The 20,539-nt window shown below is 40.2% G+C and overlaps 1 protein-coding gene across 2 annotated transcripts in view; it reads left to right on the top strand.

The window, feature by feature from the left end:
• LOC150091146 (uncharacterized) overlaps positions 1 to 20,539 on the top strand; it is a 208,199-nt gene that overhangs the window by 133,934 nt on the left and 53,726 nt on the right. For both annotated transcript variants that reach the window (XM_090382221.1, XM_090382214.1), the window contains exon 3: positions 12,905 to 13,028. In XM_090382221.1, coding sequence (XP_090238347.1) covers positions 12,905 to 13,028 — 124 coding nt within the window. The remainder of the gene's footprint in view (positions 1 to 12,904; positions 13,029 to 20,539) is intronic.

Genomic DNA, 20,539 nt, shown 5'->3' with positions numbered 1-20,539 from the left:
TGCAGAATCTATATTTCGTGTACCTTCTGCTCTGTTTAAAAGTCACGAACTGCACGCTATGAAGTCACAATTTTTTATGGTCTCAAACAAGCACAAGTTCAATAGCACAGAGATCTCCCAACAAAATACAGTGGACCCCCACTTTAAATGATACGTAAAAATCAGAAGAATATTTTCCAGTTAGCAACATTAAAAATGAATTTACCCTTACATACATAGCTTAATTAATATGTACTGTAATATGTACATATTAACTGATTGATATTTCTGTTCACTAACTTTTTTTTTTGTTTGTTTTTTGGTTGTAAAATATAAAACAGTAAAAATAATAAGCAATTAATAACAAAGAAAATGATATGCACAAGTGAGATACAGAGTAATGTGTTTCTTAAAATTTATTTGTTTTTAATATGATTGAATATTTCGTGGAAGGGGAAACACATTTCACCATAACATGAAAACCCACAGAATTCCAGCTATCAGTACTATAGTAAATGCAAATACTACACTTTATAATTGATTACACTAACAGAAAAGACCAATAAACTGGAAACTGCAAATTGTTTTTATTGTTTTATGGTAGTGACCTCCAGAAATGTGCTTTAGTAAAATACCATGAAGGCGATAACAACTAGTGAGTCAACAGCAGGGATTCACAAAAAGGAATGGAAATGTTGAAAATTACATCTATCATAATAGCAGGGTTTTCTCAGCTGAAAAATACAGCGTTATGCTAGATTTCCCGCAATTCTCAAATAGTGTTAGTGCGAAACCTTGTTATATAAGTACCTTAATATACATTGTAGGTGTGAAATAGAATGCTGTCAATACCAGAGGTTTAAAGGTGTATGGATCTTGTATATGTGCTCACACTCCGCCCCGTGGAGGCAGACCAGGTACACCAGTTTTATAGTTATTTACTCCGGCAGGTCCTACCATCTACCGTATTTCCCCATGTATAAGACGCACCAGTTTTCGAAAAATTTGGGGTCTAAAAACTGGGTGCATCTTATACAGTGGTTGTAGATTTTTTTTACTTGCATTTCCCGCTTTTTTGCGCTTGTTATCTTTGCGCTCATTGTTTTGCACTTGTTACCGGTATATTAGGTTACGTTTTTCCACGTTCTACCCAGAAATGGCTCAGCAAAGATTTTCATACATTGCTGAATTCAAGTTAAAAGTGATCCAGTTTGCAAAAGTGAATGGAAATCATGCTGCTGAACGTAAGTTTGGTCCTCCTCCAACTGAGAAAACAATCCGAGACTGGCTACACAGTTGGTACATTTTTCTTGGGTTACTGCTACACAAATTATTATTATTATTATTATTAATAGTCATATGGTGCAAGGAAGCCTGAGGCTTATGCTGCACCAGAAAAAAAAATTCACAAGTTACCCTGAGAGAGAGAGAGAGAAAGATGGAGTACTTTGCACTCTAGACTGCTACTTATTACAATGGAAGCAGTGCAAGGATCACTTTTGCCTCTGCCTGTGGCCACTGTTAATCTTTTAGTCTGTGAATCCCCCTAATCTAGCAGTTTTCCAACCCACCTAACACTGCCTCGATAGCATCAGCAAATATTCTTTCACCCTTTCTATTTAAGTGTATCCCATCAAATAGGGAACACTTTAGCAAAGGAATCTCAGCAGATTCCATCACCCCACAACCCCTGGTTGGGGGTATCTGCTAAGAATAAGTAAAATTGTCTTCTCCATTGATGAAGCTTTGTTTATTTGAAGGTAATGCAATATCAGGGCAACTCATTGTGAAGGCATTCACAATATGAGATGTAAAAAACGATGCCATTTCACCTACTTTAGTGGTTTACTACGAACTAAAATGATGTTTGGCACTGACTTGTTTGATTACCAAATATTTATGTTGTTTAATATTTTTTAACATTAAAAATAAATAATTTCTACATTAAAAAAAGTAAGTGGGAAAACGTCATTATAATAATACATTGTGTATTCTTTATCACAAACTTTTTATGCGGGAAAACTTTTTACCAGGGAAACTTCTTATGCAGGAAAACAATACATTACAATATATAAAGGTGAAATTGAGACTTAAGAAACCAAACATAGTAGTACAGGTGAAAACGTCTTATATGGGAATTTCTTCTCCGGGTTCTACTGTATTTGGTTTTTTCTGCCGAAATTTTGAGCATGTGGGTTAGCACCCATTCCTGCAGTTGTTTGTCTTTTTCCACCACCCTTCTGGTGTTACCTTTTACCAATAAGATAAGGTCATCAGCAAAGACAACCCTGTCTGTAGGGCCTAAATCTTTTGTCAGGAATTCATCAGGCACAGAGGTCCAAAAGAATGGACCTAGTACTGAACCCTGTGGGAAACCTTTTGTAACTAGGCATTTTATTTCTTGGAACTGTATGCATACTGGTGCATTTCACAGAGGGTGTCAAATGCACCAGCGAAGTCAATAGATATTGCCAGAATCTCTTTTTATCACTATTATTTACTGTTGTTAGGTTATAGTGCATGGCATCCTGAGTTGAGGATCCTTGTTTGAAACCAAATTGCTGTTCAGTGATTTACATAGTATTGTGTTGTGTTCTGTTGTGTCTGGCTGCTCGGCTGCTGATCCTGTGCTGCCCACCACCACCACTGGGTGGTGAGCCAGGCTGCCTATTATACTCTGGATGGGCTCTGCTAGGGCCACCTGGGCTTTCAGGATGGAGGCCAAGTGAAAAAAAAAAAAAAAAAAAAAAAAGAGAGAGAGAGAGGATGAGTGAGGGTAGATAGCATGAGAGTGGAATTCATAGTCAGGAGGAAGATAGAAGGACGAGGAAGGAAGACATCTTTCCGTTGAGGTAGGTGGGTGAGGGACAGAGTAATTTTCTCCCTGTTCTGGGGAGGCCCAGTAGACAGAGAAAAGTTGAAAGTGCTGCAAGGCTAGGGTGCCCGCATAGAGGGGGATGCCACTAGCAGCTGTTTTCAATGATTAATCCAAGTGAGTTTGCTTTAATTAGTTTACTAATCTTGCTGCTAGCTGAGCTGTGATAGAATTGTCCTCCTGATCTCAAAAGCAGCTTGTACAAAGGCTGAGAGCTGTTTGTAGGTGTCTTTGTCAGCAAGAACGTAGTGCTCCTCACAACGAGGGAGAGACAGCAGAGAGGTGAGCATGCGGCTTCTAGGGGCATGGTAAAAGTGGCAGTCGTAAAGCATATGCTCCCAATTTTTGTCTTCTCTGCAAACACAGATAGGGTTATCATTAATTCCTAGTTTGGTTAACTTGGTTTTGAAGGAACTATGGCCACTTAGTATATATATATATAACATGCAGGTTACAAGCATACCAAGGTGGTGGGTTCGGATAGGGCATCAAGACATCTAGTACATCTGTGAGTGACTCATCCTTTGGCTGAGACAGTCCAGTCCGACTGCCATCTATGGAGGAGCTGGGATATAATGTTTTTCCTTTCCTGTTTCTGGTTGTTGGTGGGGTTGAGAACATGATTGTCATTGGCAGAGTTTTCCTATAGTGATATAAGAGTCCTCTTGCAATCACTTCCATATGCAAGGGGAGCACACCTGCCAGGACTTATAGTACAGGTGTGCTGATGGTGTAGCATGCTCTGGTGATGGTGAGCAGAATTTGCTCCAATTTTATTCTATTTCTTTCGAGGATTACTCTGTGGCACCCAGCACCTGCACCATAGCATATAGCAGGGAGCCGGACAACTTTTTAAATGATTGTTATTGTTCTTCTTTTTAGACCCCAGTCACACCTTGTAATTCTGGAAATAATGCCTGTGTATTTCCTGATCTTTTCTGAAAGATGTTGTAGTGTGGGTGGAAGGTAAGTTTGCCGTTAACTATAACTCCTAGATATTTGAATTTGGCTACAAATTTTACTGGTCTGCCATCAATCCTGATTGTTGGTGATCTAGTGGCACTGAGGTTGCCTTTGATTAGAATTGCTTGAGTCTTTTCTGTTGATATTTTTAGTTTGTGTGGTAGTCCAATCGTGAATGACTTTTAAGGCCGAATTTGTCCTTTCCTCAACCTGAGCACGTGTATTTGCATCTGTAATGATAATCAGGTCGTCCACGAAGGCTAGAAGTCTTGCATACTGTATGTTGGTATTCAGGTGCTCATCTAATACGATTGACCAGAACATTGGCCCTAGTACAGACCACTGGGGGCAAGACCTCTGGTGACAGCCCTGGAGGATTCTTCGTATTTTGTATGGACCATGACCGTGCGACCCATCAGATAATTCTGTACGCAGGAGTAGAGATTTTTTGGGAGGGCAGCAAGCCTCATGATGCTAGGCCACCAGAGGTTCATTGAAGGCTCTCGCAAAGCCTATGGAGACAGCAAGCTGATATTTTTGGTCAGTTGTGGATGGAACAGTGTTAAGTGTCGACAGAGCATCCTCAGTGCAGCTGCCTTTCTTGAATCCATGTTTGTGTGGGGATTGTGAATTTGCCTGATTGTAGTAGTTGGTTACTCTGGTATGCAATAATCGTTTCACTATTTTCCCAAGAACAGGAAGAAGGGCCAGTAAGCATTTGGCTGTGTTGGTGGTTTGTCCAGTTTCTTGAGGATTAAGCAAATGCAAGCTAACTTCCATGTGGATGGGAAGGTAGATTTTTTGAGGTAGTTGTTATAAAGGGTTAATAGGTGTTCTTGAAAGTGCTCATAGAATTTGTGAATGATCTCCACTTCCAGGAGATCGTGGCCCGGAACCTTATTGGATTTTGTTTTTGCAAGAGCAGCTGCAAGTTCTTCAAGCCGGAAAGGCAGTTCAGTCAGGTCATTATTTTAATTGGTGTTTTCTTCACAAATACATCTTTGTGTTTCATTTTCTTGTCAGTCTTCTTCTGGAAACAAACAGGTAAGAATTTTTGCATTGAGGCCTCACAAGTATTGGTCAGAATTTCATTTGGTGTGATTGTTGCATTTGTGACCTCTCCACAAGGTAGTTTGCCAGAGACGATTTTATAAACTGCACACCAAGGGTGCTTGTCGCCAGTACTGGAGAGACAAAGTTTTTCCAGGATCGCCTTTTATTTTGCCTGATCTCATTTGTATATTGGTCTCTTAAGTTGCGAAAGTAGAATCCTGTGGTAAGTGTGCCGCAGGGCTCTACTTCCGATTGTAGCCAGGATCTACGGGCTCACTGAAGTTTTTCCATGCTGAGTGGACTTGTCTTCCCAGCGTTGTCAGTTCTGCGCACCACCGTGGTACTGAGTTTTGCTAGGGTTTCTTCCTTGGTATCAAGATTGCACAAGCTGTCTGGAAAATTGTTGTGATGACTGTGGCGTGCTCGTCAGAAGGCTCAGCACTGAGTCTGGCCTTGGACGAATCTACAGACATTGAAGATAAATCACAACTAGCCATATTTGTTCGTTTTGTAACAAATAATCTAGTCTTGAAAGAAGAACTATTAGATCTGATTATTTTGAAGGATACGATTCGAGCTTCAGCCATAAAAGAAGCTCTTGATCTTGCACTTGGCAAAACTTCTGTACCAATTAAAAAGATAGTCAGTGTTGCAAGTGACGGTGCTCCAGCTATGAGAGGTGTCGATAAAAGGCTTGTGGGACTTTTAATTTCTGACTCATTTTTTCCCGATTTTAACCTTGTCCATTGCATTATTCATACGGAAAACCTAACAGCCAAATACAGTCCATTCTGGTTATTTGGGACACATCAGGACTAGTGCATTTTGGCCCAATTAAGTGGTTGCCCCAATTATCCGAAGTTTCACATAAATAGTTAAAAATACAATGTACTCTCCCCCTTTACAATTGGTTCACTGTACAATCAAATCACGTTATGACGAACCCAACATAGTAAAGTACCATTCACTATACGATGTGTAGTAAGCGTCGGTCATTGTGATCACGTTTGTGAATTGAATTTTAATTCTATTAAACAGCGATTCTAATTAGCAAAAATAAGAGGAATATTATCCACAGGCTATAAAAGCAAAGATATATTAAGCACAAATTTACCCTTTATTACCTTACCAATTAAAATATTAAATGATACGTGAAAATCGGAAGAATATACGTGATAATCGGAATAATTAATACGTTCTGTAATATGTACATACTAACTAGTTGACATTTCTGTTCACTGACATTTGTGGGTGGGGGTTAAAATTTAAAACAGTAAAAAGATAAGCAATCAATAACAAAGAACACAGCACACACAAATTGCAAGTAACATGATACGCGCAAATGAGAATGGAGTAACGAGTTATAAAGCTTTAAAAATAGGAATGAAGAGAAGATCTGAAAATTAATTTTTTTATATGATTGAAGATTTCATGGAAGTGTAAACACATTTCATCATAATAACTCACAGAATTCCAGCTGTTGGTATTATCGCAAACATGGGTTGTATTAGGGTAGCTAAGAAAAAGAACAGGTGCATGTATACTTGCGTGTACACCAATGCTAGGAGTTTGGTAAATAAATTTGATGAATTTGAGGTATTGCTCAAAGCATCAAAGGTGGATATTGTTGGGATATCAGAGATCGAGTTTATTGTCCATTTATGATAGATTTCACTAACAGAAAAGCCCAATAAACAGGTGACTGCTAATTGTTTTATGGTTGTGACCTCCAGAATTTCGACTAAACCACGTGGTACCGTCGTAGACAATCGTAGAGTAATCTCCAGTGCTGCGGTCTCCTGCCCCAATTAAAAGGCATGCTGTCCCAATTAAGCGAAATAAACCCTGGCTATTGGTTTTTGTTTTTTAAGATTTGCCCCAAATAAACAGCTGCCCCAATTAACCGGTGGCTCAAATAACCGGAATCCACTGTATTTTAAATCTGAACGTGTTGAGGAGTGGAGGTAGTTCTGAAAATTGTTAACTACATATGCTCAAGCACCAAAGCACATTGACAGTTTAGCATTAGCATTGGTTGAGGCATATGATGTAAGAACGCAAGCTTATACAGCATCAGCCAAAAAAAAAAAAAAAAAAAAACCTTCCCATTTTGCCCATCTGGTCACTCCAAATGTTTGTCTAGTTCAGCCTTAAATTTATTTAAGCTATTAACTTCTACAACAGCAGATGTAAGTCTGTTCCAGCAGTCAACTACCCGCTGGCTAAAGGTAACCTTTCACACATCTATTCTACAACTGTCTTTCCTTGATTTGAATCTGTGCCCCCTCAGGTTATTAATCTGAGCAAGCGGAAGTATCCCGTCAGCATTGAGCCTGCTCAAACCATTCAAGCCCTTAGACACCTCAATCAGATCACCTTGCAGGTGCCTAGTCTCCAGATGCTGCAGCTTACAGAATTTAAGCTTCTCCTGGTAAGAGAACCAATTTGTTTCTCTCACCAATCTTGTTGCCCTTCTCTGTACTCATTTAGCAACTCTACATACTTCCTAAAATGGCACCTCCAGACATGTATGCAGTACTCAAGGTGTGGCCTGACCATTGCCTTATACAAAGGGATAATCACCTCTAGCAAAATTCCTATATATCGACAAAGGCCCTAAGTGCCAAGCATAGTGATTCGAGTGACATTTCAGTGAATTACCTAGCATGCCAATTATTATAAAGAGCTTATTTTTTGTGTGAGTTTTTGCAATCAGCGGCAGCCCCAAGGCAAATGCGCTGGTCCCAAAGGAACTAGTAGTTGTTGGTGACTCTATTGTCAGGGAAATGGGGACCTGCCAGGGGCAAAGGTTGATGATGTTGTAGAGCGGATATCATCTTTTAAGGGCACAAAAGGTGATATAGTTGTACATGTTGGCACTAATGATATTAAGAGTAGAATTAATGGAATTACTTAACAAGTACAGGTCACTGTTGAAAAAAAGCCGTGAATTAGGGTTGAATTTGAAAGTGTCCGCAATTCTGCCCACACATGATAGGAGGGAGTATATGATGAGAGCCCTGTCAATCAATTCAGCCCTGGAAAGATTGTGCAAGGCTCAAGGGATAGAATTTTTTTCAGCCTGGTCTGTACTTGTTAACAGGAGAGCCTGCCTCTACAGGGATGGAATACACTTAAATAGAAATGGTGCAGAAATATTTGTTGATGCTATCGAGGCAGTGTTAAGTGGGTCGGAAAACTGCTAGCTTGGGAGGATACAAGGACTAATAGATTAACAGTAGCCACTGGCAGAGGTGAAAGTGATTCTTGCACTGCTTCTATTGGAATGAGCAGCAGCTTGGAAAATAAGATGCAGGATATTTCAGAGTCTGCTGGGAGTCATTGGGGTACAAGTAAACACATGGGTTGTATTAGGGTAGCTAAGAAAAAGAACAGGTGCATGTATACTTGCGTGTACACCAATGCTAGGAGTTTGGTAAATAAATTTGATGAATTTGAGGTATTGCTCAAAGCATCAAAGGTGGATATTGTTGGGATATCAGAGACGTGGTGTCACACAGATATAAGTAATGCAGAACTGGAATTTGGGGAGTACAACGTCTCCAGAAAGGATAGGAAGGGAGGAGGGGTTATGCTATTAGTTAAGAAACACATAAAATCCAAGGAAGTGAAGCCAGTCGACATCGCTGGACAGTGCAGCGTTGAGTCAGTTTGGTGTGACATAAGCATTGGGAGATCAAAATTGAGAGTAGGAGTGTGCTGTACGCCTAATGAATCTGATGAGTATAACGAGAAACTGTACAGGGAAATAGAGTGGGCCAGTAAATCAGAGAGTCTTATAATGGGAGATTTTAATTTCCCAGATATTGACTGGAATTTGTGGGTTGGTCACTCACACACTAGCAAGGCTTTTGTGGATTTATTGGATGATTGTTTTCTAAATCAGCATGTTCGGGAGGCAACTAGAGGGAGCAATACTCTTGATTTGATTATCAGTAGTGATTCTTCATACATTAAGAATCTGCAGATACAGGAACCACTAGGTGGCTGTGATCACAGTGTGCTGAAGTGGGATTTACTCAAAGAGGTAACTACCATCAGGGGTAAAGGGAAGGGTTATTGCTTTCGTAAAAGTGACAACGATGGTCTGAGACAGTATTTAAATTCTATACAGTGGGTCCAACTGATGATGTTACCAACAGCAAACTCAAAATGGGAAGCATTCAAAGAACTTATCTTGGAAGCTACTAGGCTTTACATACCAACTAAGAAATATTGTTCAAGGTTCAGGCCTAAATGGATGTCAGATGAACTAATGAGACATATGGCAGAGAAGAAAAATGCATGGGATACCTATAAATTAACATGTGACACAGAAGCCTATGATAGATATAAGTTGATCTGTAACCAAGTTACAAAGGAGGTTAGGCAGGCGAAGGCAGATTATGAGAAATCTTTGGCAAGGGATGCAAAGAAAAACAGCAAGGAGTTCTTTACTTATGTAAAACTCTAGAAGGAAGGGGATGAATCAGATTGGTCCACTTGATATCCATGGTTCAACCGTTAGCTCAGTTTTTTTGTTAGCTCAGGTAGCTAACAAACTAAATCAATATTTTGCATCTACATTCACACATGAGGAATTATTCAGGAAGGGGAATGCCATAGATGAAGTAAACACTGACAGCGAGCTACATGATATTGTAATAATTGAGAGTAAAGTGGAGGAGAAATTGTTGAAGATAAATACAAGAAAGGCACCCGGGGTGGATGGGATCTATCCAGTTATATTAGAGGAGGCAGCAAAGGAAGTAAGCAAACCCTTAGCCATAATTATGAGAGCTTCCTTGGACTCAGGGGAGGTACCCACAGACTGGAGATGTGCAAATGTAACCCCAATTCACAAAGGAGGATCAAAGGCTGACACAAATAATTATAGACCTGTGAGTTTAACTTCTGTTCCAGGAAAATTAATGGAAGCACTGGTTAAAGAAGCACTGCAGGATCATCTTGACAAGAATTCAGTTATAACTCAGACACAGCATGGTTTTGTTAAGGAAAGGTCTTGCCTGACCAATTTGATTGGATACTATGATGTAGTCACAAAAGAATTGGATGCAGGGAATAACTTTGATATTATATATTTGGATCTTAGAAAGGCTTTTGATACTGTTGCACACGGAAGACTGCTGCACAAATTGGAGCAGTGTGGCATTGGTGGCAAATTGTTACTATGGATAAAGGGATGGTTGAGTGGCAAAAGACAGAGAGTGGTAATTAATGGACACTGCTCATCGTGGACTGATGTTATTAGTGGAGTCCCTCGGGGTTCAGTGTTGGGTCCATTGTTGTTTTCTGTATTTATAAATAATATTGATGATGGTATATCAAGCTTAATGTCCAAGTTTGCAGACAATACAAAGGTTGGCAGGGTTGTTAAGGATGCTACTGATGCTATGCTGCTGCAACAGGATCTGGAAAGGTTGAGCAGATGGGCTGAGAGGTAGCAAATGAAGTTTAACATTGACAAATGTAAAGTACTACATATGGGGAAACAGCAACCCCAGAACAACTTATCAACTCTGTGGTACTACACTGACAGTGGTAGAGAATGAAAAGGACCTGGGGGTAATTGTGCAGGCAGATATGAAGTTCTCTGAGCAGTGGAGACGGGCTGCAAGAGTAGCTCATGGTGTCTTATCAATGATATACAGGAATTTTTCTAGCAGGGATAGGGAGGTGATTATTCCCTTCTATAAGGCAATGGTCAGGCCGTACCTTGAGTACTGTATACAGGTCTGGAGGCCTCATTTCAAGAAGAATGTAGAGCTGCTGGAACGAATACAGAGAAAGCCAACAAGGTTATTGAACGGAATGAAGGGGTGCTCTTACAAAGAAAGGCTGAAGTTTTGCAAATTACAATGTCTGGAGACTAGGCACCAGTGAGGTGATCTGATAGAGGTGTACAAAGCCTTGAATGGGTTGAGCATGCTCAATGCTGATGGGATACTGCCTCTTGCTCAGAATAATTGCCTAAGAGGGCATGAATTCAAATTGAGGAAAAATAGTTGTAGGATAGATGTGCGGAAGCTTGCCTTTAGCCAGCAGGTAGTTGGTTGGTGGAACAGACTTCCATCCCTTGTTGTGGAAGTTGATAGCCTAAATAAATTTAAGGCTCAGCTGGACAGGTATTTCGAACAAATGGAGGGGTGAAGTGGAAGGGGTTTTTTTTTTTTTTTTTTGGCTGATGCTGCATAAACTTGCTTTCTTGCATCATATGCCTCTACTAATGATAATGCTAATCTCCATAAACTGCTACTGCATATATTAATAACATTTAACACATTAAAACTTACTAATACAGAAAGAAAAGTCACCTTTCTTTATATTAATCAATTACTAACCTTTTTTTTCCGCTTGGTTACTAGGTGGCACCGCTCCTGCCTCCACGTGGCGGGGCTGGAAATCTGGGAAGAAAAGCTCTCACTCCCAGGGCAAAAAGGAGCCAACACCATGGATTCTGACAATAAAGTCACAAAATCCTCTAACATGGCCCAATCAACTCAAGAACATGAATTAATTAGTACAAACATGGCCAAAAGACAAAAAACAGATACATATTATTATTATTTAGCCATATGGTGCAAGGAAGCCTGTGGTTTATGCTGCACCAGCCAAAAAAATTCCCATGTTACCCTGAGAGAGGGACAAGTAAAAGGGAATCACCAAGTAAGAGAAGAATGATGATATCCAGCTCAGGACCCCGGTTGTGTGTTTCTCTATATATACACAACCAGGACCCTGTTGTGTATATATAAAGATACTCGCTCAAAAGTATCTCATCATCCATTCTACGGGCAAACAGTCCACATTAAAATTATCTCCTTTCCTGATTCAAAAATGTCTGAAAAGCAATATGGACACTGTTGGAAAAACACAACAAGAAGAACCCATTCTAGAAATATCTGCCAAGGAAGATATTGACACTGGAAAGCCATATTTCCCTAAAAAAGACAAACCACAGACAGAAAAATTTAAAACAGTAATGAGAAAACAACCAGAAAACTCATCTAAAACAAAACAATGAGTAGTACCTTTATTCAGTGGAATTGCCGAAGTTTCTATAAGGATGTTGACGATGTTTGTGATTTAATTTCTCAATATCACCCGATATGTTTCTGCTTACAAGAAACATATCTAAAACCTGACAATACAATCTTAATCAAGAACTGCACTATACATAGACAAGACCTCCGGGCCGGGGCCCTTATGCGCCTCCATAGCCAGGTGGGCAGGAGCAGCAGCGCGTAGCACATGCTTCTTGATCAGACCAGGGTTCGAGCCCGTGACCACCAAATACAGAGGATGCGGAAAGGTCAGGAAATGACCACTGCATATCTCCGGAGCAATATGGCCTTAGTTGCTAATGCTCCTAAAATCCAAAATAACAAATAACATAACAACTGGGCCCTTTTAGAGCCCGGCGTCTTTGGATGTCTCCTCTTTTTGCAATTTTCATTAATTAAGTAGGGCCCAAACATGTTCTTTGCCTCCGGGCCCGAATAAGAGTAGCTACACTACTGTTGAAACCCATATATCTGCAGGGTGACGTGATTTCATTTTTATTTATTTATTTTTCTGCCAAGTCTTCATATTGGCACAGTTATGAAACAAAGCATGTTTGCTACAAATTTATGAAGCAAAGCAATTTATATGGGAACCTAAAGCAATTTATACAATTAAAAAGTGCTTCAGACTTTTTAAACCAAGATTCAAACAGTTTCTAATGAAAAACCATATTTTTATCTTGATTCTTAAGTGAATATTGGCACTTTGTTTTTGGAAAATCCTTTTCTTGTTGATGTTATGAAGAATGGCTGTCCTGTATGTAGGACATATGCATATGCAGTACCTAGGAATGACCTTGAATTTAGCCAGCCTCAGATTACCAAGCTCTACTACGCACTGAAAAATTACAAAATATAAACAACGTGAAATTTCCTGTGTTTTATGTTAAAGTGTTTTCTAAATTAAATTAAATTTAGATGTTTCAATTAAGTTCTGTTTTCTTTCTAGTGAAAATGTGCAAGTAGAGAATTTAGTAATTCAGAACCACAGTCTTCTTAAGCTGGTAGATAAAGAGTTATCAGTCTCGGATTCACCAGATGGAAGAGTTACACCTGAGCATTCACTTGACCAAGTATGGATAATTACATATTCCATGAACAATTAAGTTAGGTCTTTGTATGTTTAATCTCTCTCTCTCTCTTACAATTAGTGAAAATCTAATTTTAATTTGTTAGATTAAATATAAAGCCGTATTTTCATTAAATAAATAAATTGAGTAAAATGATCAGAATATGAAATATTTATGCTACTGTTTCCTTCACAACTTCACTGCCATTTGTTATTTATTGTTATATTACATATATGGCAATTTATAATTAATAAAAAGAAAATAACATATAAATTAGTGCTAAAGCATGTCTATAACCACCTAAACTTGTATTATTAAATGACATCATTACATTATTAGCATTAGCATTAGCAGAGGCATTTGATGCAAGAAAGCAAGCTTATGCAGCATCAGCCAAAATAAAAAAAAAAAAAAAAAAACCACTTCCACTTCACCCCTCTGTTCGTTCAAAATACCTGTCCAGCTGAGCCTTAAACTTATTTAGGCTATCAACCTCCACCACAAGGGATGGAAGTCTGTTCCACCAACCAACCACCCGCTGGCTAAAGGCAAATTTCCGCACGTCTATCCTACATCTGTCTTTCCTCAATTTGAATTTATGCCCTCTCAGGTGATTTTTCTGAGCTAGAGGAAGAATCCCATCAGCATTGAGCATGCTTAAACCATTCAAGGCTTTATACACCTCTATCAGATCACCTCGCTGGTGCCTAGTCTCCAGACACTGTAATTTGCAAAACTTAAGCCTTTCTTCGTAAGAGCACCCCTTTGTTCCATTCACTAATCTTGTTGCCCTTCTCTGTACTCGTTCCAGCAGCTCTACATCCTTCTTGAAATGAGGCCTCCAGACCTGTATACAGTACTCTAGGTGTGGCCTGACCATTGCCTTATACAATGGAATAATCACCTCCTTATCCCTGCTGGAAAAATTCCTGTATATCATTGACAATACTCCATGAGCTACTCTTGCAGCTCGTCTCCACCGCTCAGAGAACTTCATATCTGCCTGCACAACCACCCCCAAGTCCCTTTCATTCTCTACCACTGTCAGTGTAGTACCACAGAGTTGATACGTTGCTCTGGGGTTGCTGTTTCCCATATGTAGTACTTTACATTTGTCAATGTTAAACTTCATTTGCCACCTCCCAGCCCATCTGCTCAACCTTTCCAGATCCTGTTGCAGCAGCATAGTGTCAGTAGTGTCCTTGACAACCCTGCCAACCTTTGTATCGTCTGCAAACTTAGACATTAAGCTTGATATACCATCATCAATATCATTTATAAATACAGAAAACAATAATGGACCCAACACTGAGCCCTGAGGGACTCCACTAATAACATTAGTCCACGATGAGCAGTGTCCATTGATTACCACTCTCTGTCTTCTCCCCCTCAACCACCCCTTTATCCATAGCAGCAATTTGCCTCCAATGTCACACTGCTCCAATTTGTGTAGCAGTCTTCCATGTGCAACAGTATCAAAAGCCTTTCTAAGATCCAAGTATATAATATCAAAGTTATTCCCTGCATCCAGTTCTTTTGTGACTGCATCATAGTATCCAATCAAGTTGGTCAGGCAAGACTTCCCCTTAACAAAACCATGCTGTATCTGAGCTATAACTGAAGTCTTGTCTAAATGATCCTGCAGTGCTTCTTTAACCAGTGCCTCCATTAATTTTCCTGGAACAGAAGTTAAGCTCACAGGTCTATAATTACTTGTGTCAGCCTTTGATCCTCCTTTGTGAATTGGGGTCACATTTGCACCTTTCCAGTCTATGGGTACCTCCTCTGAGTCCAAGGAAGCTCTCATAATTATGGCTAAGGGTTTGCTTACTTCCTTTGCTGCCTCCTTTAATATAACTGGATAGATCCCATCCACCCCGGGTGCCTTTCTTGTGTTTATCTTCAACACTTTCTCCTCCACTTTACTCCCAGTTATTTCAAGATTCTGTAGCTTACTGCTAGAGTTGAATACACCTCTGGCATTCCCCTTGCTGAATAACTCCTCATGTGTGAATGTCGATGCAAAATATTCATTTAGTTTGTTAGCTACCTGAGCAGAATCATCAACAGTTGACCCATCAATATCAAGTGGACCAATCTGATTCAGCCCCTTCCTTCTAGAGTTTACATAAGTAAAGAACTCTTTGCTGTTTTTCTTTGCATCCCTTGCCAAGAATTTCTCGTAATCTGCCTTCGCCTGCCTAACCTCCTTTGTAACTTGGTTGCATATCAACTTGTATCTATCATAGGCTTCTGTGTCATGTGTTAATTTGTAAGTATCCCATGCATTTTTCTTCTCTGCCATATGCCTCATTAGTTCATCTGACATCCATTTTGGCCTAAACCTTGAACAATATTTCTTAGTTGGTATGTAAAGCCTAGTAGCTTCCAAGATAAGTTCTTTGAATGCTTCCCATTTTGAATTTGCTGTTGGTAACATCATCAGTTGGTCCCACTGTATAGAATTTAAATACTGTCTCAGTCCATCGTAGTCGCCTTTACGGAAGCAATAACCCTTCCCTTTACCCCTAATGGTAGTTACCTCTTTGAGTAAATCCCACTTCAGCACACTGTGATCACTGCCACCTATTTATCTGCAGATTCTTAATGCATGAAGAATTACTGCTGATAATCAAATCAAGAGTATTACTCCCTCTAGTTGCCTCCCGAACATGCTGATGTAGAAAATAATCATCCAATAAATCCACAAAAGCCCTGCTAGTGTGTGAGTAACCAGCCCCCAAATTCCAGTCAATATCTGGGAAATTAAAATCTCCCATTATAAGACTCTCTGATTTACTGGCCCACTCTATTTCCCTGTACAGTTCCTTATTATACTCATCAGAGTCATTAGGCCTATAGCACACTCCTACTCTCAATTTTGATCTCCCAATGCTTATGTCACACCAAACTGACTCAACACTGCACTCTCCAGCGATGTCGACTGGCTTCACTTCCTTGGTTTTTATGTGTTTCTTAACTAATAGCATAACCCCTCCCCCCTTCCTATCCTGTCTATCCTTTCTGTAGACGTTGTACTCCCCAAATTCCAGTTCTGCATCCCTTATATCTGTGTGACACCACGTCTCTGATATCCCAACAATATCTGCCTTTGATGTTTTGAGCAATACCTCAAATTCATCAAATTTATTTACTAAACTCCTAGCATTGGTGTACACGCAAGTATACCTGCACCTGTTTCTATTCTTAGCTACCCTAACACAACCCATGTGTTTACTTGTACCGCAATTTTCTGGGACTTGCATCCTCCGGAGCCTGCTCATGACACTGGGCCACCAGAGGGAATCGAAGACACCAGCAAAGTCGAAGGCAATTAGTAGAAAGTATTTGGAGTTGCAGTTGGTAGCAGCCTCAATGATTGTTTCCAGTGCATCTACCGGGGAGCGTGCTTTCCGAAAACCATACTGGTTAGGAAAGGAGAGACTAGCATCATTGTAGTGGGCTTCTATTCTATGGGAGGTCATCTGTATAGCATAGTCATGCCCCATTTTGGCACAGTGGCCACAGGTGGACTGATTTTGACTGCATGTGTGCAGTCAAAATCAGTGGTGTGGCCAAAATGGCAGCACCTGAAACATTTGAGGATGGCCACATGCTCCCTAAAGCGATGGCTGCCCCAGTTGATGTAAATTCTTGTTTGCTGGGAGAGGATCTTCCAGGCTTTGGGTGATAGCTCAAAAACCTAGTTACTGGCATTCCCAGCTCTGGTTTTGTTTGCATTTTAGGAATTATGTGAGAAGCCGGTTCTTCATCCGGGAGTTCCTGTTTTAAGTTTCTGTGGAAAATTTCATTTTGCAAGTCCTCTGGAGGGAAATGCTTGTCCATGTCTAGTACCACTATACAAGGGCCCTTTTGCCTAGCGGACTTGGCCAGGAGTCCCAGAGATGGTATTTTAGGGTTCTTAACAATCAGTTCAGCATCCTCTTCTGTGACTGTCTCCATAATTACTCCTGTATTTAGCGCTTTGCTAACTAACTTAATTTTAGTATTAGCATTAGCATTGGCACATGATGCAAGAAAGCAAGCTTATATAGCATCAGCCAAAAAAACACACCCCTTATTTCACCCATCCACTCGCTCCAAATTTTTGTCAAGTTCTGCCTTGGATCTATTTAAGCTGTCAACTTCTACAATGACAGATGGAAGTTTGTTCCAGCAATCAACCACCCGCTGGCTAAAGGCATACTTCCGCACATCTATCCTGCAGGCATCTTTCCTCAATTTGAATTTATGCCCTCTCAAGTGATTATTCTGAGCAAGGGTAAAAATCCCATCCCCATTGAGCTGCTCAAACCATTCAAGGCTTTATACACCTCAATCAGATCACCTCGCAGGTGCCTAGTCTCCAGACACTGTAATTTGCAAAACTTAAGCCTTTCTTCATAAGAGCAACACTTGGTTCCATTCACTAATCTTGTTGCCCTTCTCTGTACTCATTCCAACAGCTCTACATCCTTCTTAAAACCTGTATACAGCACTCAAGGTGTGGCATGACCATTGACATGACACCATGATCTACTCTTGCAGACCGTCTGCACTGCTCAGAAAACTTCATATCAACCTGCACAATTACCCCCAGATCCTTTTCATTCTCTACCACTGTCAGTGTGATACCACAGAGTTGATTCGTTACTCTGGGATTACTGCTTCCCCTATGTAGTAATTTATATTTGTCAATGTTAAACTTCATTTGCCACCTCTCAACCCATCTGCTCAACTTTTCTAGATCCTGTTGCAGCAGTGTACTGTCATTAACAACCCTGCCAACCTTCGTATCGTCTGCAAACTTGGACATTAAGCTTGATATACCATCATCAATATCATTTATAAATACAGAAAACAACAATGGACCCAACACTGAATCTTGAGGCACTCCACTAATAACATTAGTCCACGAAGAGCAGTGTATATTGATTACTACTCTCTGTCTTCTCCCACTCAACCATCCCTTTATCCATACCAGCAATTTGCCTCCAATGTTACACTGCTCCAATTTGTGCAACAGTATCAAAGGCCTTTCTACGATCCAAATATATGATATCAAAGTTATTCTTTGCATCCAATTCCTTTGTGACTACATAATAGTATCCAATCAAATTTGTCAGACAAGACTTCCCCTTAACAAATCCATGCTGTGTCCGAGCTATAACTGAAGTCTTGTCTAGATGATCCTGCAATGCTTATTTAACCAGTGCCTCCATTAATTTCCCTGGAACAGAAGTTAAACTAACAGGTCTGTAATTACCTGTCTCCCTTTGATCCTCCTTTGTGGATTGGGATCACATTTGCACATCTCCACTCCATGGGTCCCTCCCCTGAGTCCAGGGAAGCTCTCATAATTATGGCTAAGGGTTTGCTTACTTCCTTTGCCACCTCCTTTAATATAACTGGACAGATTCCATCCATCCGAGGTGCTTTCTTATGTTTATCTTCAACAATTTCTCCTCCACTTTACTCTCAGTTATTACAAGATTATCTAGCTTACTGCCAGAGTTGAATATACCTCTGGCATTCCCCTCCCTGAATAACTCCTCATATGTGAATGTAGATGCAAAATATTCATTTAGTTTGTTAGCTACCTGAGCAGGATCATCAACAGTTGAACCATCGATATGAAGTGGACCAATCTGATTCATCCCCTTCCTTCTAGAGTTTACATAAGTAAAGAACCCTTTGCTGTTTTTCTTTGCATCCTTTGCCAAAGATTTTTCGTAATCTGCTTTCACCTGCCGAATCTCCTTTGTAACTTGGTTACAGACCAGCTTATATCTATCATAGGCTTCTGTGTCACGTGTTAATTTATATGTATCCCATGCATCTTTCTTCTCTGTCGCATGTCTAATTAGTTCATTTGACATCCATTTAGGCCTAAATCTTGAACAATATTTCTTTGTTGGTATGAAAAGCCTAGTTGCATCCAAGATTAATTCTTTGAATGCTTCCCATTTTGAATTTGCTGTTGGTAACAACATTAGTTGGTCCCACAGTATAGAATTTAAATGCTGTCTCAGACCACCATAGTCACCTATAACGAAAGCAAAAACCCTTCCTTTTACCCTTGATCGTATTTACCTCTTTGAGTAAATCCCACTTCAGCACACTGTGATCAATGCCACCTGAGTTCCTTTATCTGCAGGTTCTTGATGCATGAAAAATCACTACTGATAATCAGATCAAGAGTATTACTCCCTCTAGTTGCCTCCCGAACATGCTGCTGTAGAAAACAATCATCCAATAAATCCACAAAAGCCTTGCTAGTGTGTGAATGACCAACTAGGAAATTAAAATCCCCCATTATAAGACACTCTAATTTACTGACCCACTCTATTTCTCTGCACAATTGCTCATTATACTCAACACATTCATTAGGCCTATAACACATACCTACTCTCATTTTTCCTTTCCAGTGCTTATGTCACACCAAATAGACTGAACATTGCATTGTCCACCCACATCAATTGGATGCACTTCCTTAGATTTTATGTGTTTCTTAACTAACAGCATAACCCCTCCTCCCTTCCTGTCCTGTCTATCCTTTCTGTACACATGGTAGCCCCCAAATTCTGGTTCTGCACTGCTTATGTCTATGTGACACCATGTCTCTGACATCCTAACAATATCTGCCTTTGATGTCTTGATTAGCACTTCAAGCTCATCAAATTTATTAACTATACTCCTAGCATTGGTGTACATGCACCTGTTTCTGCTCTTAGTTACCCTAACACAGCCCATGTATTTACTTGTGCCACTATGACTCCCAGCAGTCCTGGAAATTCCCATTGCCTTGCTTTCCAGGCTGCTGCTCAATTGCATTTCAATAGAAGTAGTGCAAGAATCACTTTTACTTCTGCCAGCGGCTACTTAATCTATTAGTCCTTGTATCCCCCACCCCAAGCCAGCAGTTTTCCGACCCACATAACTCTGCATCGATAGCATCAGCAAATATATCCTTTCTATTTAAGTGTATCCCATCCCTGTAAAGTCATCTGTCAAGGAGTCCATGACAGTCTTCTTGACCTCCTCACTGGACATACAACCTTCATTGGTGAGGGGCTTAAATATCACTATATTAGGTCTGGATGATAGTGTTTTCTTCAGTGTGGTCCATAGGTTGGCACCTGGGTTGTTTGTCTGGTAGCCCAGCTCCTGAGATCTGGGAATAAAGTCCGGTGGCAGGTTCCTCAGCACTTGGGCATATGTGGAGTTGCACTGTTGCATTTGTTTTACTCCACAGTCAGTGTAGGCTTCCAATTTTGCATTGCCTTTTTGCTTTCCAGGTGAGTCTGGTAAGCAACGATTCCAGCTTATTCCATAGGGTGACAATTTCTGCCCTAAGAAATGTTGTAACTCTGTTAGTTGGCTCTTTGAGCAAGTTCTCCAGTGATACTTTGAGTTGTAGTGATTGTTGAATGTCCCCCTCAGGCATGGGGAGGTCAGGTTGTCTCTTGTCTGTATATTCGGTTTTGGAGAGGGGGGTTCCATGGTCCATGTGT

The sequence above is a fragment of the Mastigoproctus giganteus genome, chromosome 1, assembly GCF_048544385.1.
Source record: "Mastigoproctus giganteus isolate SK-2022 chromosome 1, ASM4854438v1, whole genome shotgun sequence".
Lineage (NCBI taxonomy): Eukaryota > Metazoa > Arthropoda > Arachnida > Uropygi > Thelyphonidae > Mastigoproctus > Mastigoproctus giganteus.
Note: the sequence above shows the minus strand (reverse complement) of the source record. Positions and strands in the feature narration are given on the sequence as shown.